This window comes from Mercenaria mercenaria, chromosome 5, assembly GCF_021730395.1.
Source record: "Mercenaria mercenaria strain notata chromosome 5, MADL_Memer_1, whole genome shotgun sequence".
Taxonomy (NCBI): domain Eukaryota; kingdom Metazoa; phylum Mollusca; class Bivalvia; order Venerida; family Veneridae; genus Mercenaria; species Mercenaria mercenaria.
In genome coordinates, this window is record NC_069365.1 from 47,829,324 (window position 1) to 47,856,779 (window position 27,456).

At 34.7% G+C, this 27,456-nt stretch overlaps 1 protein-coding gene across 4 annotated transcripts; it reads left to right on the forward strand.

The window, feature by feature from the left end:
* Nucleotides 1-2: 2 nt before the first annotated feature.
* LOC123558378 (male-specific lethal 3 homolog) lies at nucleotides 3-22,659 on the forward strand. Of its 4 annotated transcripts, none has more exons than XM_053543444.1 (12): nucleotides 3-194; nucleotides 5,276-5,358; nucleotides 5,740-5,832; nucleotides 6,696-6,716; nucleotides 11,640-11,769; nucleotides 12,576-12,638; nucleotides 13,111-13,200; nucleotides 14,328-14,467; nucleotides 15,286-15,432; nucleotides 17,418-18,088; nucleotides 18,353-18,437; nucleotides 19,049-22,659. In XM_053543444.1, exons 1-12 carry the CDS (start codon nucleotides 96-98, stop codon nucleotides 19,113-19,115), a joined length of 1,689 nt encoding a protein of 562 aa, XP_053399419.1. In that variant the 5' UTR covers nucleotides 3-95; the 3' UTR covers nucleotides 19,116-22,659. The 4 variants fall into 4 exon arrangements, with proteins under 4 accessions (XP_053399419.1, XP_053399420.1, XP_053399422.1 ...); XM_053543445.1 differs by having other exon boundaries at nucleotides 11,643-11,769; XM_053543447.1 differs by lacking the exon at nucleotides 6,696-6,716 and having other exon boundaries at nucleotides 11,643-11,769.
* Nucleotides 22,660-27,456: the final 4,797 nt, after the last annotated feature.

The following is a 27,456-nucleotide window of genomic DNA, read 5'->3' on the forward strand; positions in this document are numbered from 1 at the left end:
AAGATGACTTGGCAAACTGCAACGCAGTCTAACTTTGTTTTGGTGGGTAATTTGGCTAAAATGAAATTCGACGAAACCGCAGTTGTTAGTACAGTATGTCGTCGAGAGGCATAAAATTCAACTTCTTCCCAGGGGAGAGCGTGCTTTGCTTTGAACCGGACCCAACAAAAGCGCGAGTAATTTACGAAGCAAAAGTGAGCACCATTTTATTCCCATAATTATTAAGATTTTTGTTTTTCCCCACCCACTTCTGTAGCAATTTTATAGATACAGGAAAAAATCCCGTGCAAGAGGACATTAAATTATGATTATAGTGCTGCCTGTTTGATGGGAAAACGTTATCATGCAGGGAATTGCATTAAAAAAGGGCCTCTCCATTACTACCAGCCCTAGTTTTCGTTTACTCTCGAGTATCTGTATTGATACACGAAATTATCTCACTAATAAGCAAAAATTATTAAGGGTGTGTGTGTGCGCGTTTGATGTTAGATGTTGATCGTGCGATCTATAGTCCAAGAGAACATGTGAATGTATTGTTTTTGGCACAAGTTACAACCGAGTCCTGTAATGAGTTCCAATCGCGGATGGTTTGAGACACAAATGAGTTTTTGTATGTCTGTATTACTTGTCACTTGTTTGATTGATTTAGAGTTTGATCTTCGTTGTTGCCTTGGGTTGTATTCCAGGAAATCTCCAGCGGGGATGGCCACCAGGTCATAGACGATCTTATATAGGAATGCCAGGTGCTGGTCTCGTCGGCGCTCCTTTAAGGGTTTCCACTTCAGGTCATGCATCATGTTAGAAACACTACTTTTGCGCCCATAATCGTTAGAAACGAGATGCGCTGCACGCCTTTGTACACACTCAAGCTTGTCTATGTCTTTCTGGAGGTGGGGGTGCCAGACAACACTTGCGTAATCTAACACAGATCAAACTGGGGAAATGTATGCTTGTTTTTTGAAGGCTTTGTTACTATGTCATTTCATGATACTATTATGCTGTAAATTTTGAACATTTGTGTTTTTCTGATGTTGTTTAAATCCTATATTTTTACCTTAATTTATCAAACAAACATTAATTTAACTCTCTGAAAAAAAAAAACATCCTTATTAGCAGTTACCTTTAATCATTATTTCCTTCTCAAAATGTGTCATTTGTTACTTAAATATTTGTCGACTATGTAAAAAGAATTGCTTTCAAACAGATTTTATATATTATGGCCTTTAGCACTTTTTATCTGTATGTGATAATCCTACATCTTATGATTTTACCATTTGTAAATTTTCATACTTCTTTTGTTTGTTCATCTACTTTTGTAAGTAACTAAAAGTGACTGAAGTCTGTCACTCAAAATATGACATATTTCTAAGAGGATAAAAGAAGTCTAAGAACTTTGTAAAAAAACTTGACTTAGTGATCAACTTTTGGGAAGTACACCTGGATATATTCTCTTTAAAAATAATGTACTTGCAAGTTGGATAAAATTACATAAAATAAGTTGTTACTTTATAACTGTTGGACAGTGTTATATATCTTTATTAAAACTTAGTGTCAGATTTTAAAAATAGAATACAAATATTTCCCCACCAGTGTGTTGTGTTTTATGGTAATCGAATCAAGACTTAGTGACACTTGATCTACAACCTTACCCTTGCGTTGTTATAATACCAGAAAATTTACATGTAGCTCACGCACTGTTTTGTTTTCTGACGTCATAACCTGGTAGCCAAGTTCAGACATGTAGAGTCATCTTCTGCACCCAAAATACGCTCCGTGTAGTACTTGGAGGCGGAGAAAACAGTTCTACTTCCCGTACTAACGTTAGATAGTACAAACATATTAATGCAATAATGCCCACCTTAACTGCATTTCCATTAAAGCATTATATCATTAAGTTAACCATTTTCAAAAATGTTGTTAAAATCTCACTAAAATTAAAAAAGTTGTCATGCGAATTGTTTACTAATTTTGTTACGAAGAAGGTCACATATTCATCCTGCAGACGAAGTGACTTGTGTTCAAGTACTCGAAATAAGTTTTGCATGTGTAAAATACCTAAAGTTTTTTGTGTTACTAAGGTCATGCTTTGTTTCAATCAAAGTATTTTATCATCACAGTTAACGGTCATTTCAGATAATAGATTGTTTCATTGAAACTTCTTGTAAAATGTGCTTTGGTTATAGAATGCCCACTCTAGCAAAACGAAAATACAGGCAGTATTTTCTAATTACCTTTGGCAAAGCCAACGAGAGTGTTAATTTGTGTATGCAAATTAAATTATAACAGTATATTTTTGTCATAAGTGATAGAAAACGAATAAATTTCGAATGTTACAAGGTCTCTGTTATTGTAGTACCTTTCATTCCGTTTAATCATTTCGCAAAGGTAACAAAAACTGCTCTACCAGTCTAAATGGAAGTCAGTTCTGGTTGATGTTTAAAAATGGCAGTGCCCATCAGTTAGCAACATAAAATACGTTTTGAAACTGTGGGGATAAAACGAGGAAAGATTTTCACTTTATATCTAAGTAAAATAGTTTGAGCTTATACAATTATTATTCACAAAATTGCGCGCTGTTTCCTTACCATAACAAAAACTGGTTACTCAAGGGTAAATAAAAACATTGCTCTTCAAAGTCTTTCATTTAATGAAAAGTTTCAAGCATTTTGAAATTGGCAGTGTCTAACTGTCTTGTAATCAGACACCAAGTCTCGATTCTAGCTGTCAGGTAAACGAAGCCTAAGGCTTTTCTTGGCAACTTGTAATAAATTTGCTATATGAATAATTTGATTTATCATATTTTGTTTGCGATGGCAGTCTTTCCTCTCATCATTTTCCTGTTACCTAAATTTAAATATTTTTTTTATTGTCCTATGATCTGGAGGCAAGTGCTGCTTTACTCAAGGGTACAGTACAGCCAGCGTGGAACCTTCATTTTAACACCCATCGCTGCAATTTAGCGTGTTCATTTTTAACTCGACTATACGAAGTATATGGAGAGCTATACTACTCACCCCAGCGTCGGCGTCTTTCCGCGTCCCCACCTTAGTTAAAGTTTTTTTACACTTTCTCTTTTTTCGCCTTATCTCTGTAATTACTTGATAGATTTGCTTTGAACTTAAAATAGTTATTCCTCATCATCACCCACATCATATGGCACAAGGGCCATAACTCTCACACCAATATTTCATGAATGATCCCCTCTTTTTACTTAGAATTACTGGTTCTATGTGGAATAAAACATGCCACAAAAATTTCCCTTTCAGCCCGTTTGTGTCAAAATTTCCCCCCGGCTAAGGGCACTGACCCCACTTCCCCCAAAAGTGGATAAAAAACCTGGAATCAATTTCGTTTCTATGTTAAATGACTGAAATGCTTTGTTAATGAAAGTATGTTACATCTGAAATAAAATAAATATACATGTAAAAGGGTGGATTGGATGGCTGTAGGAGAGGTGGAGGCCAAAAAAATATGGTGGTAGTGGTCATTTAAGCGTGCTTTGCTTTGAACCAGACCCAACAAAAGCACGAGTAATTTACGAAGCAAAAGTGAGCACCATTTTATTCTCATATTAAGATTTTTGTTTTTCCCCACCCACTTCTGTAGCAACTTTAATAGGTACAGAAAAAAATCCTGTGCAAGAGCACATTTTAAAAATTAATTTATGAATGTAGGTGCTGCCTGTTCAATGGGAAAAAAAACAACCTGGAATCAATTTTGTTTCTATGTTAAATTTGGAATTTTGAAGCTTCGCCTGGAGGTCTTCCTCCACCATCAAAAGCTGCATTGTTGCCATATGACCTATAGTTTGGTCAGTTTGACGTTTAATCCAACAAAAACAAAAAGCAGGTTTCAAGGGGAAGAAAGTATTGTGCTCTATTGAAAAGGTTGATAGGAAGAGTAATCTCCATTATTAGCTCGTCTGAGCATGTGCTCAATGTCCGTCGTCCGCTATCTGTTCACACTTAGCTTGTGTATGCAATAGAGGCTGCATATTGTACTTGATCTTCATGATCAGAATGATTGCCTTGTTGAAATCTAGGTCAAGTCCGAATATTGGTCATCTGGGGTCAAAAACTAGGTCACTAGGTCAAATCAAAGAAAAACCTTGTGTATGCAATAGGGACTGCATTTTACACTGGGTCCTCATAAAATTTGATCAGAATGTTTATCTTGATGAAATCTAGGTCAATTTCGAATAATTATTGGTTATGCAATAGAGGCTGCATATTTTACTTGATCTTCATGATCAGAATGATTGCCTTGATGAAATCTACGTCAAGTCCGAATATTGGTCATCTGGTGTCATAAAGTAGGTCACCCGGTCAAATTAAAGAAAAAACCTTGTGTATGCAATAGGGGCTGCATTTTTCACTGGATATTCATAAAATTTGATTAGAATGGTTGTCTTGATGAAATCTAGGTCAAGTCTGTATATGGGTCATATGGGGTCAAGAACTAGGTCACCTGGTCAAATCAAAGAAAAACCATGTGAATGCAATAGGGGCTGCATTTTTCACTGAATTTTCGTAGAATTTGATTATAATGTTTGTCTTGATTAAATCTAGGTCAAGTTTGAATATAGGTCGCCTGGGGTAAAAAAGTAGGTCACTAGGTCAAATCAAAGAAAAACCTTGTGTATGCAGTTGGGGCTGCATTTTACACCAGATACTTAGTAATCATGAAATTTGATCAGATTGTCTTGTTTTTAAGATCAGTAGGTTAAAGGTTAAGGATGCAGCAGCCGGAATGATTCCTGTCTGTTTCTTTCTTTAAAAATGCAGAAAAAATTAGAGAACAGTTTCTTCAATCACACTTTCAGCAAGATTATTCCAGAGTTCCTCAGGTGAGCGACCTAGGACCATTTGGTCATCTTGTTTATATTAGGATTAATCAGTGGAGCATATTAGATGACCATCTGCAAAACACGATTTTGACTCAAGCAATGAGAGACGTTTCAAGGGACAGAAGTATTGTACTGTATTGGACAGGTGGTTAGGAAGAGTACTCTCCCTTGTTAATATTGGAATTAGTCAATATTGCGTTACATCTTGTCAGTCTAGCAGCTAGTCTAGATGACTCATCTGCTGAACAGTGTGGTCTCTGGCTGGTTTTCTTACAATGTATATCTTCTATATTTGGATTGCCCAAAACCTGGATAAGGCATGCATTTTGCTTGCTGCCATGTAACTTCAAGAACCAGGTGTATATTTGTACTGTATATTTGTTTCAAGAAGTTACTAGCACTGATATTGTTTTTTTCTTTCTTTGCCAGATCCTTGACACAACTGTCTATAGAGATATAGATGGAAAGAAAAAGCCTGGATACCATATACATTTTCTGCGCTGGAATAATAGGTAAACCATAAAAAACAGTGATTTTGAAATTTTGATCAGTTTTAAAGGCCTTGCTTATCTATGCTGGTACACCGAAGGAGCCTGTTTTCAAAGTTTGAAAGATATTTGGGCAACCAGTTTAACACATGCCTTACCTGACTGAATTTGTCCCTAAAACTTACAGCTAGCGAAACCTTACCATTAAGCTATATGGATATTTGTCACAGGGATATACATAATTAAAGTTACTGTATTCAGATTCTGTAATACAGTATCATTTGTGAAGCAAATTCAGGTGCTGAAAGGTTTATGTACAAGTTGAAATATGCTAATATGTTGAAGTTGTATTGAACTAACATTGGTTAAAATGACATAATTATTACCATACTTTGAATGTTGCAGTTGGGATCGTATAGTTGGAGAACAGCTGGTATTGAAAAGTACTGAAGAAAACAAAACTCTGATGAAACAACTTTCAGATGTGGCCAGGAAATTGTGAGTATTTCACTGTTTATATTGCATTAAATCTGATTATAATTCAACCATTGAACCCTTGAAAGATACCTAGGACAAAAACCTAAAACAGGTATCAGTTTCTAAAACTGACATGCTGACTTTTATAATTTTCCATTGATAACAGTGCACACATTTGAATGTTGATAAATATTTTGTACAGGGTTGCTCTGATATTTTACTGGATTTCAAATTACCTTAAAGGCACTCGCTACAGTTTTTCCGGACGGGTCGATATTTACCCCAACACCGTGCCAATTTGGTTGTGTTTCTAATCGATGTAGCTCACTACAGAGTTGGAGCGGTCTCCTGCGCATGCCCGGAAGTGATTATCTAATGTCGCGTACGGCAAAAATTCGCAAATTATTGTATGTTTGCATGCATTTAATGTAAAATATGTATAATATACCGACTAAATGTTAGGGTAAGTATCACCATGGTTACAAAATATATACATTTAAAGTACATTTAGTTTAAATTGCTTCAATCCGACATATACTGGAGTCCATAATTTATACCAGCGCTCCATTGAGTCACAGCTGTTTCTAATCCCGTACCGTACCCATACCGTACACCCGTATTCGTAAACTATAGGTTTTGATCGGAGAAAGGCGGAAACTTATATTGTTCTATGACATCAAAATGCTTCAGAAACACCTTAAAATCCGCTTATTAAGAAATCTGCCATTTGATAATTTGATATATCTCTAAGTCATTTGCTCAAACACGGAAAGAGTACTTTGTACCAACCTGCGTTGTATAAATGCCCGCCACACCCCACCTCGTTGTAATTTGATTTAAGTGAAATCTAATATGGTGACCTATCAATTTTCTTTTTGTTTTAGATTAGGTAGACATTACCAAAGGTATGTGCAGAGTTTGATTAAATTCTATTATGTGAAACTCGATAAAATAGCAGAAGTACCAACTTAAAATTGACAAAAATATGCAAAAATAGCCCTTGGGTCTGCCGAACAAGTATTCCTTTCTTTACAAAATCATTTTCTTTTGATTTCTCTGAGCATGTTTCAAATAGATATATTGTTTTCCGTTATAAAAATGCTTAGATATCAGATTTATGCTGATTATTGTACTTTACTGAAATATATTTTAGGATTATAGAAAATGTTAAAAATAGCACCATATCTAGGGGCAAATTAAATTGAAACAAAGCTGGTGACCTAGTATTTTTATTTCATTTTTCAATACATCATAACATGATCTTTTAATACAAAACATTTCATCAAAATCTATTATTGAGAAAAAAATTACGAAACTGTAGCAAGCGTTCTTAAAGACTGTAAAGAAAGCTCTGTAAGAGAATAAGGCTTCAGAAATGGGGTACGCCTAAATAGCAAAAAACACTTTTTTTTTTGCAAAAAACACTTTAAATAGCAAAAACAGCTCTGCATTTATTTATTTTTTAATTTATTTACATGATTATTTTTTCATATCGTAAATAAGGTTAATAGACTAATAAATACGAAATATGAGCTTGATATATCGAAAAATGGTGAAGTTATTAAATGTTTTCAATGCGCGCAATGAAAAAATCTTTTTCCGCTATTTTCACATTTGATATTTAATAGTAAAAACAGCTCGGCGTTTGTTTATTTTTTAATTCATTTACATGATTTTTTTTCATATCGTAAATAAGGTTAATAGACAAATAAATACAAAATATGAGCTTGATATATCGAAAAATGGTGAAGTTATTAAATGTTTTCAATGCGCACAATGAAAAAAATCTTTTTTTGCTATTTTCGCCTATGATGTTTAACAGCAAAAAAAGCTCGGCGTTCGTTTATTTTTTAATTTATTGACATGGTTGTTTTTTTCATATCGTAAATAAGGTTAATAGACAAATAAATACAAAATATGAGCTTGATATATCGGAAAATGGTGAAGTTATTTAATGTTTTCAATGCGCACAATGAAAAAATTGTTTTCCGCTATTTTCATGATGTTTAATAGCAAAAAAAGCTCGGCGTTTGCTTATTATTTGGCATCCCTTTCATTTCATATATATCACCTTATTAATATTAATTACGATAATTTAAATTTAATTCAAATATTAAACAAATGCAGGCATTTGTTTGTTATTCTACATTATAGGTAACCACAGCGGCAAAAATGAAAAAAGATTTTTTTTTTCATGATGCTGGTCAAGTATCGTATATATATGAGTCTATTAACATTATTTACGATATATAAAATAAACAACAATAAAACATGTCAATAAATTAAAGATTAAAAGAACGCCAAGCTTATTTTTGCTATTGAACATCATAGGCGAAAATAGCGAAAAAAGATTTTTACATGGTGCGCTTTGAAAACATTTAATAACTTCATGATTTTTCGGTATATATAGCTCAAATTTAGTATAGTAGGTTTTATTAACATTATTTACGATATGAAAAAAAAACCATGTCAAAAAATTAAAAAATAAACGAACGCCGAGCTTTTTTTGCTATTTAACATCATAGGCGAAAATAGTGAAAGAAGATTTTTACATGGTGCGCTTTGAAAACATTTAATAACTTCATCATTTTTCGGTATATATAGCTCAAATTTCGTATAGTAGGCTTTATTAATATTATTTACGATATGAAAAAAAAAACATGTCAATAAATTAAAAAATAAACGTACGCCAAGCTTTTTTTGCTATTAAACATCATAGGCGAAAATAGCGAAAAAACATTTTTACATGGTGCACTTTGAAAACATTTAATACCTTCATCATTTTTAGCTCACCTAACTTGTTTCAGTTATCATAAAATATTACAAAACCCTCCTGTGCCAATTCCTCATTTTAAATGAGACTAATGCTATTATTTTCTGAATCCTTGACCTTTTATCTTTCCAGCTATGCGGTAAATTTTTTTTTACACAAGACCAATAAAGTTATACACAAAAGTTTTAAAGCTATGAAACTCTTAACATCCCATTATGCTTATCAGGTCATGATCAGACTAAAAGATAATTTGATTAACCAAAGTTTGATACTAATTTCACTTTAAAGGTCACTTTGTGAGAACAGCAAAAAGACTTTTTAGCTCACCTGTCACATAGTGACAAGGTGAGCTTTTGTGATCACCCTTCGTCCGTTGTCCGTCCATGCGTCCGTCCGTCAACAATTTCTTGTCTGCACGATAGTGGTTTCATTTATGATTTCATTTTAACTAAACTTGCACACAACTTGTATCACCATAAGATCTTGGTTCCTTTCTTGAACTGGCCAGATTTCAGTATAGGTTCCAGAGTTATGGCCCCTGAAAGGGCCAAAATTAGCTATTTTGAGCTTGTCTGCACAATAGCAGCTTTATTTATGATTTGATTTTTACCAAACTTGCACACAACTTGTATCACCATAAGATCTTGGTTCCTTTCTGGAACTGGCCAGATTCCATTATGGGTTCTAGAGTTATGGTCCCTGAAAGCCCCAAATTAGCTATTTTGACCTTGTCTGCACAATAGCAGCTTCATTTATGATTTGATTTTAACCAAACTTGCACAAAACTTGTGTCACCATAAGATCTTGGTTCCTTTCTTGAACTGACCAGATCCCATAATGGGTTCCAGAGTTATGGCCCCTGATAGGGACATAATTAGCTATTTTGACCTTGTCTGCACAACAGCAGCTTCATTTATGATTTGAATTTAATCAAACTTGCACAAAACTTGTGTCACCAAAAGATCTTGATTCCATTCTTGAACCAGCCAGATCCCATAATGGGTTCCAGAGTTATGGCCCCTGAAAGGGCCAAAATTGGCTATTTTGACCTTGTCTGCACAATAGCAGCTTTATTTAGGATTTGATTTTTATCAAACTTGCACACAACTTGTATCACCATAAGATCTTGGTTCCTTTCTGGAACTGGCCAGATTTCAGTATGGGTTCCAGAGTTATGGCCCCTGAAATGGCCAAAATTAGCTATTTTGAGCTTGTCTGCACAATAGCAGCTTTATTTATGATTTGATTTTTACCAAACTTGCACACAACTTGTATCACCATAAGATCTTGGTTCCTTTCTGGAACTGGCCAGATTCCATTATGGGTTCTAGAGTTATGGTCCCTGAAAGCCCCAAATTAGCTATTTTGACCTTGTCTGCACAATAGCAGCTTCATTTATGATTTGATTTTAACCAAACTTGCACAAAACTTGTGTCACCATAAGATCTTGGTTCCTTTCTTGAACTGACCAGATCCCGTAATGGGTTCCAGAGTTATGGCCCCTGATAGGGACATAATTAGCTATTTTGACCTTGTCTGCACAACAGCAGCTTCATTTATGATTTGAATTTAATCAAACTTGCACAAAACTTGTGTCACCAAAAGATCTTGATTCCATTCTTGAACCGGCCAGATCCCATAATGGGTTCCAGAGTTGTGGCCCCTGAAAGGGCCAAAATTTGCTATTTTGACCTTGTCTGCACAATAGCAGCTTCATTTATGATTTGATTTTAACCAAACTTGCACACAACTTGTATCACCATAAGATCTCGATTCTTTTTTATACGCCCGCAGGGACATATTATGTTATCGCCTCAGTGTCAGCCTGTCTGTCTGTGTGTTGGTTAGCAATTTCCCTTCCGCTCTGTAACTCTTGAACCCCTTGATGGATTTCAGAGAAATCTGACACAAATGCTCTTTCATTAAAAGGATGTGCAGAGCGCATGTTTCGGATGGCTAAATTCAATGTCAAGGTCACACTTAGGGGTCAAAGGTCATATGACTTTGTTTTATGTGAATATTGCTCTGCATTTGTGTTGCATTGCAGTGCTCTTGTTTTTATTTGGCAGATCCTTCTTTTGTTTGCTTGCAATATTTTTTTTTATTACTTCCCTTTTATGTTACTATAAATAGCTTGGTACCTCCAGTTTTTAGGTGTATTTTGACATATCTGTACCTTGTAAGAATGTTTTCTTTTTGTTTTTGGTTAAAGCAGGGGTACTCAGGTTAGCGATATAGGGCCATCATGGCCCTCTTGTTCGGTACATATAGCTCAAATTTCGTATAGTAGGCTTTATTAACATTATGTACGATATGAAAAAACAACCATGTAAATAAATTAAAAAATAAATGCCGAGATTTTTTTGCTATTTAAAGTGTTTTTTGCAAAAAAAAGTGTTTTTCGCTATTTAGGCATACTGATCAGAAATGAAGCCGTAAGAGGTGAAAAAATAATTCCTGGGTAAGGTAAATATTGTGCATATTGATCTGACAGGAGGCACAGAAGATGTTTGAAACAATTTGTCAGACACATATAATAGTGAATAATGCAGGGTAGTTGCCTGTATAGTTAGGATGAACAACTTAGTAGTGCTGGAGTAAAATACAGGCGCACATGGAAGATGAACCAACTGCTGTTTGTGTAAGAATTAATTTCGAAAGAGATTTTGTAATAAATCTGGCATCACTTAAAACTTGCTCACAAAGGGACTGTATAAGTTTCAAAGCAGGAAACTACACAGACATCAAAAAAGTACTGAAATTGAGACAGTGTTAGTTCATTATCATACTAATTTATTTTAAATTGATGGTGAAATGAGTTTTACAACTTGTACATGTACATGTATTAATCACTCCCAATACCACATTCCTGTTTACCTTTAATGCTGAAAGCTACTGGTGCCATTTTTGGTAAGGTGCATCAGGGAACAGACCCATGTCCTCCTGCTCTCTTTACAGGCTCTTTGAGAGGATGTAGGGCCACAAAGTGATCACTGTTGTTTAGATAAAGGTCATGTTGTTAAAACAGGGTCTGTTTATTGTTTAATATTTGCAGCAGCAAAAATAAAAAGCGCAGAAAACGTATCCATGAGATCTTAACTGAGGCTTTTAATGGTAATCCTCCATTTGAAGATGTTGAAAATGAAGAAGGCAACACCACTGATACAAATGATACTGAAGATGAGGTAAGCTTTCCAATCTTTCTTAGATGTTCTTTTAAAGTTCCATCTGTATAAAGTCCAAATTTATGTAGTCACACAGCATAAGAAATTTTAACTTTCTGGCATACTGTGTGAATCTAGGGAAGAAGTACTGGGGTAGTATAAGAATCAGACACAGATTTATAACTTCCAGTAGAATTATGGTATTCTAAGTGCCTGGAGGCTGGGGGAAATAACATGTCTCTCTTTGGAAGGCTTCCATGTCACTGTACTGAAGTGGGAGTTCAGATATAATTATTGCTGAATAAGAGTTTGTCATAGGAAAATGTATTTTCTGAATTTCTAAATTAATGCATAGTAATGGCTTAGGAATTGCAAAAAGAAAAATATCTGTGTCCTATTTGGTAACTAAGTGATTGGTGTGATTGAAGATGTAAAGAAACTATACATACATATTATATTGCAGCTTCCAAGTAAATGAAACATGTCTATGCATTAAAACAGGCAGGGCCTCCACTGGGCCTCAGAAAGTTTTAGCCACTTTTTGAGAAAAACTGCCAAATTGAAGCTGAATTGCTGAAATTTGGCCACATTTTAATAAAAAAAATTGTAACCACTTTCAAAAATCTGTAGCCAGTTCTTTGAATTTGTAGCATTTGACTACATTGGCGAATGGCAGAGGAGGCCCTGTGACAGGCCTACAAATAATTAAGAATTAATTGATAATTTTTTATATATCATACTTCTACAGAAATGTTTACATGTAAAAAGGTAGCAATGTTTATATAAATCATATTATAGCAATGATTTACTGTTATTAATTATTTCAGAGTGCAGCAGAGAGTGACAGTATTGGCAGTGACTGTAAAGGTGAAGAGTTGAGAAAATCTCAGGTAAGATCAGTGTACAAGACCTGTATATATCCATCATGTTGCAGCAACTAATATAAAGAGAATATTCTGTGATTATGCTATTCAGCCGTTAGAGATGGGTTATATTGCTCAAGTTGGTTGTGTAAACTCATATTACCCACTAGTTTGACAGAAACAATCCGTGAGACACTGAATGGAAATACGTGGACACAAACACTACAAAAAGTTGTCTTTTTGTACAATCCACATACATGTACTAATAATAACTAATAATTAGGCAGGAAAGTCACCAGTATGTGATTACAATATTGAAACTTATTGAAATAAAGTACCGATGCAGAATCCAGGAATACTGGTTGTGGAAAATGAAAAAAAAAAAATGAAATTAATGCTGGTCAGATTATGTAATAATTATTGATAATGTATGAAAATGTTTTAATGTTATGAAATGCAGACCTGTAGATACCTAGTTCATAATTTACTGACATTTCAGAGACTTCATCCACAAGTAGACATTGACATACCTGACAGTCTGAAAGCAGTGTTAGATAAAGACTACTTTGCTGTTAATCAAGACAAAAAGGTTTGTTATATATATATGTAGATAAAAGAAATTATTCTGTGGTCTGAGCAGACCTGTTGAAAAAATTTAACAACTTGGGGAAGTTTTTAGAACTTTGAAAAAACAACTACAAGTGATGCTATTGTTAGAGCCCTCTACCAGACTAGGTGAAATATTTGTTTCGATCTTTTTGACAGTCTAGAAATTTTTGCACTCGAGTTTGACAAGTTATTGCAGTAGCTTCAAATGCACCCCCCTGCACCCCTTAAACCCGATATTCAAGCAACATGCACCATTTTGTAAAATTTCTTCCGTATGACTTTGCAATTAATTTTGAATGAAATACACTACTTTAGTAGAACCTCACTATACTGTGAGTTCAGTTTTCTTGAATTGCATATAGCTTCTGAGAGCATTTACTTCAATTTGTATAAAATGATGACCTGTCACACTGAATGATGCTTTTGCTGGATTTGTCAATATCAGTATTTTTTGACTTGTGTCCCTGAAAATGGGCGACGTGAAGTTTTTCCTAAGTTTGTCTGTATCTATATGTCTGGAGAATTTTTTGTGTTGCCTTTTACTAGGAAAAAAATTTGTTCAGACTGGCACTAGGTAAACTCCTAAGGAGTGTTTATACAGCCTATGTAATGAAAGGCCCTAAAAACTTCAAAAGTTGTTATTTTCTGTATTTATTTGCAAACTTTTGAAGTTTTTAGGGCAGCCCATGTCAAGGTGACACATTAAAAGTTTGTATAGAAATATTTCCTAGTCTGACCACTTTAATAGCTTAATAGGGAGAGTGCAGATCCATGGATCATGAGCTGGTGAGTTTGATCCCTGGGCAGGGCATACGTTCTCCATGACAATTTGATAAAAGACATTGTGTCTGAAATCATTTGTCTTCCACCCCTGATTCATGTGGAGAAGTTGGCAGTTACTTGCGGAGAACAGGTTTATACTGGTACAGAATTCAGGAACACTGGTTAGGTCACCTGCAGACGTTACATAGCTAAAATACTGTTGAAAAAACTAGAGTTAAACCTGAAATATTTTCCATGAAGTCTGTTTGCATTTTTGAATTGTGTGGTACAAACAGGCATATAAAATTAACATGACATCATTTTAAATCTTGAGACTATTTTCAGTGTGTGAGACTACCAGCAGAGATTAATGTTGTTACTGTGTTGGAAAGCTTTGTAAAGTCATTTATGATGGATTTCTGGAGTACAAATTACGACCGCTCCAATCTGTGTCACAACCCACCAAAAATAGCAATTGAGAGAATGTAAGTATAGCATTTATGAATACATTTAAACAAATCAAACATTTACTCTAGAGGGCCTCTGCGGCCAAGCTGTTAAAAGTCGCTGACTGAATCGCCCCGTTTGAGCCTTGCTTGGGACATTGAATTCTTCATGTAGGAAGCCATCCAGTTGGCTTATGGAAGGTCGGTGGTTCTACCCAGATGCCCACCAGTGATAAAATAATGCACGAAGAGGCACCTAGGGTACTCCTCAACCATCTGGATAAGCCGATAAAAATTTTTTTTTTTTGCATTTTATAACATATTAGAAAAACCTAATCCTGATCTGGAAATATTTTTGATAAATTTGATAAAAGTGTTTTGCAGGCATGCTATGCAACATTAATATAAAGGCAATGAATTAAACAAGATAAATATAAGCAGGAATGTACTATGAAATCATTGCTATTCATGTGGAATTGTTTGAGTGAAGTCTGTTAATCTGTTAAATTCAAGGGAGAGTAATCTGTAAACTGTTCACTGTGCTTTGCTGTAAGAGTTGTACTTCATTGTGATATGATTATGTCCTTTAGTAAACTAGTCTGTAATCTAGTAGCGCATTTACAAAGTCAATCCTGGAAATCAATTCAAAATGAACAAAAAAAATTCTCATTCATTTAGTGTTCAGAAGTTAAAGTCAATGAATTCATATCCCCACAAAATAGCTTTTTTTTGCAAAAACCACAAAATTTAGTGGTCCGGAAAATAATTGATTGAACAGTAATCATGTACTTGAAGTTTCAGGTCAAGTGGGAAAGTTTTTAACTGTTTCCATCAGATTAAAAATATGTTTGTTTCAGATTACCAATGTGTAAGGAGTTTGTGGATGGATTGAGGATCTGTTTTGATTTTGTACTACCTGTTATCTTACTGTATGAAGGAGAGAAAGAACAGCATAGCAAGATCATGAATACATACAAGAGTAAATCACCTGCCAAACAAAAGATGTAAGTATGACATAGTGGCTTCATCTTAAAGGGATTAATCCACACATTTTAGGCGAGAAACAGTTTCTCTCAAAAATGCATAAAAAGTGTGTACTCTGAAAGTGACTAGGGGGCGAGTGGCTTTAAATTATTTTGTGGATACTCTGTGATTTCCTTTAAGCATGGTGAAATGCGTGTGTGTAAATGTCTAGCGTAAATTGATAATACTGAAATTATTAATTTTGTGGGCATAAAATTTAGTGGGTTTTTGTACCAGAATGGCTATTTCATTGGTTTAAAAGGGAATTATGTCTCCCATACCACTGTGGTGGGAGACATATTGATTTACTCCTGTCTGTCTGTGTGTTTGTCAGTTTGTTACAAATCTTGTCTGCACTCTAAGTCAAACATTTCTCACCTGATCTTCCCCAAACTTGAACAAAAAGATTTGCCAATATATCCTCGGCCAAGTTTGATAACTAGCCAAATCAGCCCAGACACTTTGGAATTATGGCCCTTGAACCAAAAATACTGATGCCAGTGATACAGGTCTTTGTGCATGGTTGTCTCTGATACAAAATGGAGAAGAAATGCCAATCTAGATGATTAGGCAGTTGTGGGAGACATGCGTTTTTCTCAAAAGCAGCTCTAGTTCTGTTTTTGTTTTCATGGGATTTAGTTTTATGAATTAATGTAACAAAGGAATCCACGAAAATTAGTCCTTTATGAAAGTTAAGGATTTTGCAGTTTACTTAAACAACATAATATGTCTTTGCTATTTCAGTGAAGATTTATTGTAATTTGCCACAATATAGACACTTAAGCTTGATGATTTTGAGAGAAAAAAATGAGTTTTTATAAAGGCTGATTGCGTCAGCATTAACTAGAATGTATTTTTGCTTTGTCGTTTAAGCGTAATTGAAATCAGAGGTTGAATCTGATATAGTCCGGTATGAGTCTAGAGTCTCAGAAAACAAGAATTGAAGGACAGCTTACACAGCTGTAGTCAGCAGAAGGTCCAAACCTACAACCTTTGTTGAACAGTCTCAGCTTATCCATCTCTCAAATAGGAGAGATCGTGTTTGTACACAACTCTGTTGTATATTCTATTTTTAGAACTGATAAGACAAAGATCGGGTGGGCAGACGCCGAGCGTCCATGTTTTTTTTGTCAACGGTGATGTTTTTCTAACGGTTTGAACTTTCTTAAAACACAAATGATATCAATATTTTTTTTGATCTATGGAAAGGAAATAAAACAAGCAATTTATTGATAACTTTTAATTATCATTTTGAAATAAAATGGATTAATTATGAACGCTTAACTTACAGTGTTTTTTCTAAAAGTTTGGTGCATCGCTACGCTGCTATTAAAATCGTATGTCATTTAAAACGGTTATTCATTTTGAAAAGATATTTAAATAAGAAAATATGAAAATCATAAGCATTTCAAAACTTTTTGAATTTTTAAAATCCATAAATGAACTAAAAAGTTATTAAAAATTAAAAATTCTGATCCCATATACAAACGATGTAAAAATATTTTGTTTTGCCCACCACCAGATAAACAGGTGTTGACGTGTGACGTCAGGGCGATCTCTCCTATACTTGGTGTGTTTATCTGAAGTTTATTGTTGTATTTTCAAAAAAAAAATGGAAATTTTAGCAGTTTTGAAGTAAATTCAGTGGGTCTTCCTTGAACCCATGCCCGTGTAGTTCTATACATAAAAAACAAAATTCAAAATCTGAAGTATAAATGTTCGAATCCTAGGCAAGTTGTATGTTCTCAGTAATGATATGAATAATACATCTTAGGTCATTTGCCTACTTGTTTCATTTTGTTGAAGTTGTCAGTTGCATGTTGGGAACAATTTAATACTGGTGGGGATCCACATAAAACTAGAATACTGTGCTCAATAAGGGTGTTTAAACAATCCAAATATATCCTCATAGGTTTCATAGGTTATGAAATTTCAGTGATCTAGAAATGTAAATCTGAAATTTCAGTCCGGCAGAAGATTCGCCATTGTTGAAGTCACCAAGGTCAAGGTCATCTGAACAGCAGACTACAGATGAGCCGTGGCCTAAACTACCCAAACTGTCTCCAAATGTTGTAGATGAGGACGATGAAGTTACATTCAATTCAAACACCACTCCACGAAGGGTGACCAGGAGTAGAGACGTGCCAAAAAAGTCCGACAGTGAGCGAACAGCTGTCAAAATAGAGCAAGGCGCAAGTCATGGTGACGGAAAATCAGATAGTAAAAGTGAAACGAAGTTGATTAGGAAAAGACGTTCATCGGATCGTCAGGATGAAGGTTTACGACGTCGTGCGTTACGGAGTTACAGAAAGTCTAGTGAAGATTCTAGTGATAGTGAACAGTCCAAACCAGAAACAATAATGTCAGAACCAGTAAAACCAGTTGTGAAGAGTGAAAAACCCGAAAGACCACCACCATTGTTGATTCCTTGTAATATTGCTGGTGCCCGGCAAAATGGAGCAGAAAAAATTCCGGAGAAAGGGGCACCGGGATCTACTGATAGTATGGGGGATAATGGTAGGGAAGAAATCTTAGCCAATATTCTACAATGGCAGTTGGCTCCACCAGAGGCTCTCAGTCAATTACCAACACCACCATGTATGTTGTATGGTTCACAACATCTTCTCAGATTATTTGGTAAGGTTGGATTATAGTTTAGTTTCTCTTTAAATCTTAATACTTAATCATCAATTGGTGTTTCACTAGAGGAGACTATTGATTTTTCCTCCCCCACTTTTAAAGTATGAGATACTTTTTCATGAAGCATGTTTGTTGGATATGTTAAAATAACCATGGTTGCTAATTGAATTTTCATGTTTATGAAAGCATCACCTGATTGCGTGTTAATCATAATTGCTTGTTTTACTGTTTTTGTATAGCTTATGTAAATGAACATTTCAGTGAAGTTGCCAGAACTTTTGTCACAGATGGACATGGATGAGAACAGACTTGGTGTTCTCAAGAAACTTATACAGCAGTTCCTCTTGTAAGTATTGGCTTCTTGTCATTATTATGTTGGTTGGCCAAGTGGTTAAGGTTGCTGACTTTCAAATATTTTGCCCCTCACTGATGTAGGTTCGAGGCATTGAATTCTTCATGTGAGGAAGACATCCAGCTGGCTTGCAGAAGGTTGATAGTTCTACCCTTGTGCCCTCTCACAATGAAATAATGCCGTGAGGGGCACTTTGGGTCTTTCTCCACCATCAAAAGCTGGAAAGACTACATGTAACTGTGCCGGTGTGACGTTAAACCTAACCAATACAAAACAAATGTAGGATTTTTAGCTCCCTCCCCACCACCAACACAACACAGCATGTTGTGACGTTCCAGCTGTAAATTAGGAAGACCTGGATGTCCCTCCTGTATTGATTTCAATAAAGGATGGGGACCTTTTCAGATGCAGCGACATGCATGCTAGCTGGTTAGCTTCCTTACATGAAGGACTTCAATATCTTAAGCTAATACTCGCAGTTAGCATAGGTGGTTGCACTATGCAGTAACACTATTTAAATTTATATGTTGCATCACATGATTTGTAATTATTCAAGTGACAGAAGAAGTTTGAAAGTCAAGAAAAGGACTATTTTGTATTTTCAGATATCTGTCAGAACATGTTGATGAGCTGTTTCCAGAAAAAGTCTATGTTGCTGCAGCTGATTTATAAATGGACGAATTTTGCTGCATTTTATGAACAAGAGTATTATGTTGCTGCCACAGATTTATTTTAGATCTTACATGATGCAGGAATCATCTTTTATGTAAACAAGTTGCTGTACACACACAGCTGATATTGAATCAAAACTTTAAAACTGTGAAACTTTGCTCTTTTGGTTTCTTGTTCATTGTGTGAGCAGCAGGTATAAATCTAAATGTAGTACATTGTTCAGTGTGTTTAAGTGATAGTTTACGCTGATGTCAATAGCATATAGTAGTTAATGGTAAATAAGAGACGGATGGTTTTTATCATTTTAAATCCTGCTTATGCTGTGAAATAATATCTGTTTGGATCTCATTTTCATGGATTTCGTTATTGCATCAGTCCATGAATTTTTATCCTATTGAATTATTGAAAATTCACATTAACTTGATCATTAAAATCAAATTGAAAACTTGTACATTCATGTCTTATCGAGTGTCTGATTGCCAAAAATTTAGTATTTGATGCCAACACAATAGATTTCTCATTGAGTACACTACTGTATAGATAAATTTGAGGAAGGTGAACAAAGAAACAGAAGATTGATCTGTTCTAGGCAGCTTTCAGTATGTAATAATACGTTATGTTGAAATTCATCTTTAAAAGGTACATCTACGGTAATCTCATATCAGACATTTCATCCTTTCATTAACCTACATTCTGCTGGCTCGGAAATACCATATAATCATAATTCATGTTTCATTTTGTAAATAATTTTAGTTCGATATAATTGTGTTCATATTTTAAAGTAACTTAACCTGATATGTAGAATGGAGGTTGATTCCTGCCATGCTGATTTCCAGAATAGATAGTTACCTTTCTGAAAGGGGCCCCCAATCTGAATGAGAACACAGGCTATGACCTCCAGCCAGTCTATCAGAAGGTCGTGTCACGTGACCACGATCCTCATGTTACATCACAGTCCTGAAGAAGACTCCGAGATAGAGTCGAAAGTCTTGACAAGAAGTTAAATTTAAGCCTCAGAAATGTAACTATCTACTTTGTGAACCTGATTTGTGGAGCTTTCACACAACTTGCGGAATATACCTGTCAGAAATCTTAGAGGTACATAGATAGTCAAATAGTTATGAATATTTTCATTCCTGTGTTATGTATATATATGTAACATTTCTTGGGACATGACATTTCTGACATCTTGCCTGCCGGCTTAGCTCTCTAGAGAGAGCGCAGATCAACAGATCGCAAGGTTGCGAGTTTGATCCCCAGGTGTGGAATATGTTCTCTGTGACAATATGATAAAAGTATTTTATCCGAAATCATTCGTCCTCCACCTCTGATTCATGTGGGGAAGTTGGCAGTTACTTGTGGAGAACATGTTTGTACAGAATCCAGATACACTGGTTAGATTAATTAGCCATCATTACATAACGGAAATACTGTTGAAGAATGACGTTAACCCAAAACAAACAAATTTTCTTGCTTCAGTCACTTGACCCAGAATTTTCATATAGATATCTTTAAATGATACCCATCAAATAAAGCCATTTTGTTTGTCTCCAGTGGTTCAAATTTCATGAAATACATTTAAATCAGGTTACATGTTACCATTTTGCTTCATAACAAGTTGTTCACATTGTGGCATAGCTTCTTACAATTTCATTTTTATTGCAGGAAAGTTACATCAATATTTTATTCACTGATCAGAGTAAAGGTAAATACAGTCAAACTTTGTTCGCTCGGACTTGATGGGACATGCAAAATTAGTTTGAGTTTTTGGTAGTTCGAGCTTGGAAGAATATAGGTTATATAGGAATTTGGCTGGGACCTGATGATGAGTTCGAGCTAAGGATGATGTTCGAATTTTCCGAGTTCAGGCGAATGAAATTTGACTGTAGATTCTTTTATTAAGAGGTATTGGTTAGTATAAAAAGTCCATCAAGTAAGTTTGTTTTTGGACAGAAAAACAGATTTATTTTGAGAAATGAATTTAGACGCGGTATTGGAGAAAGTAGAATTATAATTATTGTAACTAGAAACAGGAGAATATTGATTAATTGACTTGCGTGACATTGTTATATAACGTGCCACAGCCCACTCAAATCTTCCATGAATTTATTAATAACAGGAAAAAACTGCACAGAGTTAAAGCAGAAAGAATTCTCCAGAAATGAGAAGTTAGAAGAACAGATCTTGCTTGTATTCAGCTTCCAGAAACATTCTTTTTTATTGTAGATTTATGATCATGTGAATTTCCAGATGATTACTTCAGTAAATTTGTGGTTTTGTCAAATGGTAAAATATCAGAAAAGATTTTAAGAGTCTTGCAAATCAGAGTCATTCATTTCTAGAATGTTTCTTTTAGGTATGAAATTATATGCTTTAATAATATAAAGAGTCTAAGGCAGGTTTTTGTGAAATGTACTTTTCTGAGAGAGAAAACCTACACCTGAATGTGTTCAGTTTATTTCTCTTAGCTGAGATATAGAGGATATTTGTTTGCTTCATTGTAAGATTGAAATATCTTTCATATGTGAACACCAGATGCATTATTTATATGGTATACATGAGTGAAAGATAAGTTTAATCTTGCGTATAAAACAAACAGATTTTCTTTATGTTTTGTGTTATGACTAAATTTACCAGTATTATAGTTTCTTACCAGTGAAAAATATATTTTAGTGAAATATATCTGGAATTTTCGCAGTGAAAAAAATATTTGATATTTTTTCTGTGGAAATACCTATATTTAACTCTAAAATTTCGATATTTCACTGAAAAACATGGAATAAATAGAATTAATGAATAACTATAGTCTGAGGTTTTCAGTTTTGTAATTGAATAAAACATATGATGAAGTATTAATTCTGGCTTGGTGTAAATGTAAGAGGTTAGAAATTTTGAATGTGTAATTTCTAAGCAAATTCAGTTTTTGGGGTCAAAAAGTTGGAAGGGGGTGTGGGGGTGTCAAAGCATATGCTGGATGACATGAGGATGAAATTATCTGCTGGATGACATGAAGATATGGTTTGTGACATTGACTTTGTTAAAATAAAAAACTGTATATTTTTTCTGTTTAGATAGATTTGTTGTGTTGTAACTATTCATTAAACATTTTCATGACTGTTCACATTAATTATATTGTACAACATTTATTGCTTTGTTGATTTGAGTAAAGATTAGATTAGTGACATGAAGTATTAAGATATTCTTTAAAATGGTTATTTTTATACCGGTAATGTTATTGGAGTTGTCTTTTGAACATGACTGTACTGCTAAATTTGATTATTTCAACAGATTGTCTACTCTCATTGAAAATGTCGAATTATCTTAAATTGCATTGCTGCTGTCTGCTTCAGTGAAGTTGTATATGTGTTAAGAAAATAAAATACGGATGGTGTTTTACAGCATCAACAGTTAGGCAGAAACGGGTTAAAATGTTGTTTCTTGTTGAAAAGCTTGTTTAAGTATCAGCTTCCTAAATAGAATATTGAGTAATGTTGTGTGCATCAAAAAAGCTGTCACATCATAGAAAATAAATTTGTGGAATCTATATATTTGTTGGCTGACTTTTTTTTGAAGAAGAAGAAATAGAGAGACAGGTATGCCTCATTGAATGAGTCTGCCATTGGCAACACCATGACACATGACCCATTTTAGTAATTAATAAAATTGAATACTGATAAAAGTTCATGTACATACTCCAGCTGCTGGTGATATTTCAACCCTGCAGCTTTTGTCCTTGAATCTTTAAAAAAACTCGTATTTTCTATAGGATCTTGATGAGATTTAGTCAGAATATTTTTCTGTATAAAATCTAGGCCTAGATTTAAACTAGGTCAACTTTGGTCAAATAAAGATAATAAAATATGGAAAGTTCAACGTCTCTCGTGCCCCGCCCCCACCCCACCCCACCCCTAACACCGGCTTAAGTGGAACTGTTAACCAAAATGATTCTAGCTGAGGATTATCTACACTAAGGAACTAAACTGAAAGGAAATTCGCAGTTAAGTTTCTACGTGACGTCATGTTTTTGTTGATATATGATGATTTTAAAACTGTTTTAACGAAAAATCCACCGAGAACACATACCCTTTTTATTTCATTAATTTAAAGAAGAATGAGATATAACGGAATGAAAACTTTTCACCGTCGTGTGGGGGGGGGGGGGGGGGGGGGGGGAAACGTGATGAGATATGCAAACTAACACGTACTTTTGAGCTCTCATTTCGCTGCTCCGAACAGACTAGTTTTTGAAATATTTCACATCTTCCAAAATGAACTTTCTTTACGAATGTGTAGAAAAAATCAAATTCGGACCATTTTCACCTGAGTTATAGCGGAATAACTAACTTTTCCATGAGAAATGCAGGTACTGCTAGGGGCGCTCTTCGTAACAATAAAAGATGGGAGTTATGCAAAAATATCTATTTTCTAAAAATACAGTCTTCATTTTTTATTCAGATAAAATTTCATTTGTGTACGTTAATTTTTAACTCACCAGAGCACGAAATGCTCAAGGTGAGCTTTTGTGATCGCCCTGTGTCCGTCGTCAGTCGTCCGTCCGTAGTCCGTAGTCAACAATTTGACTTTTAACACTCTAGAGGTCACAATTTGGCCCAATCTTAATGAAACTTGGTCAGAATGTTACCCTCAATAAAATCTTGGATGATTTTGATATTGGGTAATCTGGGGTCAAAAACAAGGTCACCGGGTCAAATCAAGAGAAAATCTTGTTAACACTCTAGAGGTCACAATTTTGACCCAATCTTAATGAAACTTGGTAGAATGTTACCCTCAATTAAATATTGGACAAGTTCGATATTGGGTCATCTGGTTTAAAAACTAGGTCACCAGGTCAAATCAAAGGAAAAGATTGTTAACACTCTAGAGGTCACAATTTTGGCCCAACCTTAATGAAACTTCGTCAGAATGTTACCAACAATAAAATCTTGGATGAGTTCGATATTGGGTCACCTGTGGTCAAAAACAAGGTCTTTATTTTGATGTAAATGAGATGTGGAACCAAAACTTGTAGTCCTGTTTGGCGCCATATAACCTATACTGTGTTGGTGCGCCGTAAAACCCAAATAAATAAATAAATAAATAAAAACAAGGTCCCCAGGTCAAATCAAAGGAAAAGCTTGTTATCACTGTAGAGGCCACATTTATGACTGTATCTTCATGAAACTTGGTCAGAATGTTAGTCATGATGATCTCAAAGTCCAGTTTGAATCTGGGTCATGTAGGGTCTAAAACTAGATCACCAGGTCAAATCAAAGGAAAAGCTAGTAAACACTCTAGAGGCCACATTTATGACCATATCTTAATGAAACTTGGTCAGAATGTTAATCTTGATGATCTATAGGTCATGTTCAAATCTGGGTCAGGTGGGGTCAAAAACTAGGTCACCGGGTCAAATCAAAGGAAAAGCTTGTTAACACTCTAGAGGCCACATTTATGACTGTATCTTCATGAAACTTAGTCAGAATGTTAATCTTGATGATTTAGGTCAAATTGGAATCTAGGTCATGTGGGGTCAAAAACTAGGTCACCGGGTAAAATCAAAGGAAAAGTTAGTTATCACTTTAGAGGCCACATTTATGACCATATCTTAATGAAACTATCTTGATGATCAATAGGTCAGGTGAGCGATACAGGGCCTTCATGGCCCTCTTGTTGATATTTTTCGTCTAAGGTCCGGAGCCTCCTTAATTGGTCATCTGAGGTCAAAAACCTGGTCTCTGAGTTACTTAGTTGACACTAGAGAGGCCACATTTTCGTGAAAAAATAATATTGTTTAAAAATCTATGTGAAGATTGAGACTGTGTCATCTTGCGTTCAAAAATTGGGCTTAATCATAAAATTATGTTAACGCACTGGAGGTCACATTTTTTTATCTGCTCTGCTTAAAGTTGATATGAAAATATTGGGATGTGCAGGTGCTCTGAGCTGAATTGTTAGACAGTATAATCCGCTGCAAGACTCGTGTTGAAATAGCTTACGTTATAACCCTGAATCCCCTCGGTAGAGTTCGACTACAAACCTGCCAACTCTGCCACTCTGATACGGAGTGATCTCCCGTAAACGATTTACAGACAAGTCGTTCCCGAAAACGAAGAAACAGAAACGGCTAAACTTAAAGGCACTGACCTCCAGATTTGGCTAAAACTAATCTTTCTGTCAAATTGGTCATATCACGAACATTACAATAGTAACAATATGAGTTTTTGTTTCTAAAATATTTTAAAAAATCCAAATCGAGAAAAAAAGATGACCGCGTCGGGAATCGAACCCCGCACCACCGCGGCAACAAAGACATTTCCCCGTCTTAACCAATAGCGCTATAGCGGAATTAGTGAATTATAATTCGAAATATAGATATTTATAGTCGAGACAGTTTACCTTGAGTAAAGCGTTACAAACGCTTTGCGATTTTCACCGTAAAAAGCAGTAAAAACAGCAAATTCTCATGTGTTTCCGTAACATATAGTTTGTCAGTAATTAAGTTTTAAAGCCTTCTTAAGAAATATAACAGCATTTATTTCCAGATATCTAAAAAATAAAAAAAAAATTCTTGTCGAACGATCTGGAGGCCAGTCACTTTAACCATCTGTATTTTAGTTCAACAGACCGTTATGTCTGAATACAAGTTAAATATCACCGATTGTGAACATTTATATGTAAAACAATACCCTCTGATAGATTGTTCTAAAATTTTAAAGATATCTTAGTTAGAATAGATGTAAAATGTCTCTTTATTTTTTGTAACATTTACGAACACGCTGTTAACATGTTGATGATCAGACAGTATGGGTCTATAATAGAAGGCAACCAGGAGTGATAATAAGAAACCTGATTGATTCTGTCTGTTCATAAGATATAATGAAATGTACCGCACCTCTTAGGGTGCAACACAGTTTTATATCATTCTCAATATGATTCTTAAACTGCAAATTAGATCGGTAATAAAACTGTAAGGATCTATAACTGGTTTAATAAACAGGACGTTTTTATTTTTATATTTGTTTGTATTCTGGGAGGTCTGACAAGTCTCCAGCCATTCTTGAATACCTGAAATCAGGTTTTAAGAAACAGCATTTTTTGACTCTGCAAAGACTTAAAGGTCCAATACTAAGGAAAGTGAACATTCTAATTTCTTTTAAAAAGCACAGAAACTATTTCATTTTATTGGAAAATGAAAGTTGGTATGTAGAAATTCGAAATAAATCGCAGTATATGTACAATTATTTTTCTATGAAGTATGAAGAAAGTTAAAAAGACCTGGGGGTCATTCTGTCAATTCATTGAAATTTCAACATAATACACATACATTTTTTTGAGTTCCAAAGACCTTCTGTAAATTTTGACCTGCCAATCTTCATTATTTAGTGTCTTGCAGAAGTCTATGCATTGGCTATGAAAAAAATTGCCAACTCACTTTCCCTTAGTAATGGACCTTTAATAAATAGCGTAATTTAAATCCTTGCAGCACGAATACTTAACATTTGATTGGTAACAGTTGTCTTAACTACCTTTAACTGTTTGTTTAAGATGCCAATTTTCAAGCTAAAAATGGAAATTTCAAACGTAGAAGTTAACTCTTCATGATTTTCCTTAAGGTGAATAATATTTTAAGAAAGTGAATGTTCAAGTTTTACCTTCCACTATAAACTGACTTACACTTATTTCATTCCAACTAGATTGTTCAATTTTTCAAATTGATAGCTTCAATATCACCCTTTTTACGCATAATGTCATAAAAATCAATGTTTTCTTACACAATCATTAATTGATTATACGATGTCACATGTCGTTAGGATGTTGTCACGTGTCATTGTTGAGAGAAACGTACAAATCATACACCATAATACAAACTACTTACGATCCATAAATTTAAAGATAACAAATAATGCACTAATTTATCTAATATATTTCTCCAGAAATGAAATGTTAAAAATACGGATCAGATGTTCACGTGACTTCCATGGAGAATATATGATGCAGACTTATTTGAAATTTCAGATGATTTTCTATGGTACTGCATGTTAAATGTCAACAGAATTTCTGCAATGTTTTTTGCAAGCATCTGATTCAGTATAAGAATACTTTATTGGCTTGAAATCACGTACTAAATACCTAGGGAAATAATGATAAAATGTACAATTCTAGGAGAAAAATACAGCTGAAACTCGTTATATGTGCCGCACCATGAGAAAACCAACAACTAACATAGTGGCTTTGCGACCAGCATGGATCCAGACCAGCCTGCGCATCCGCGCAGTCTGGTCAGGATCCATGCTGTTCGCTTTCAAAGCCTATTGTTATTAGAGAAACCGTTAGCGAACAG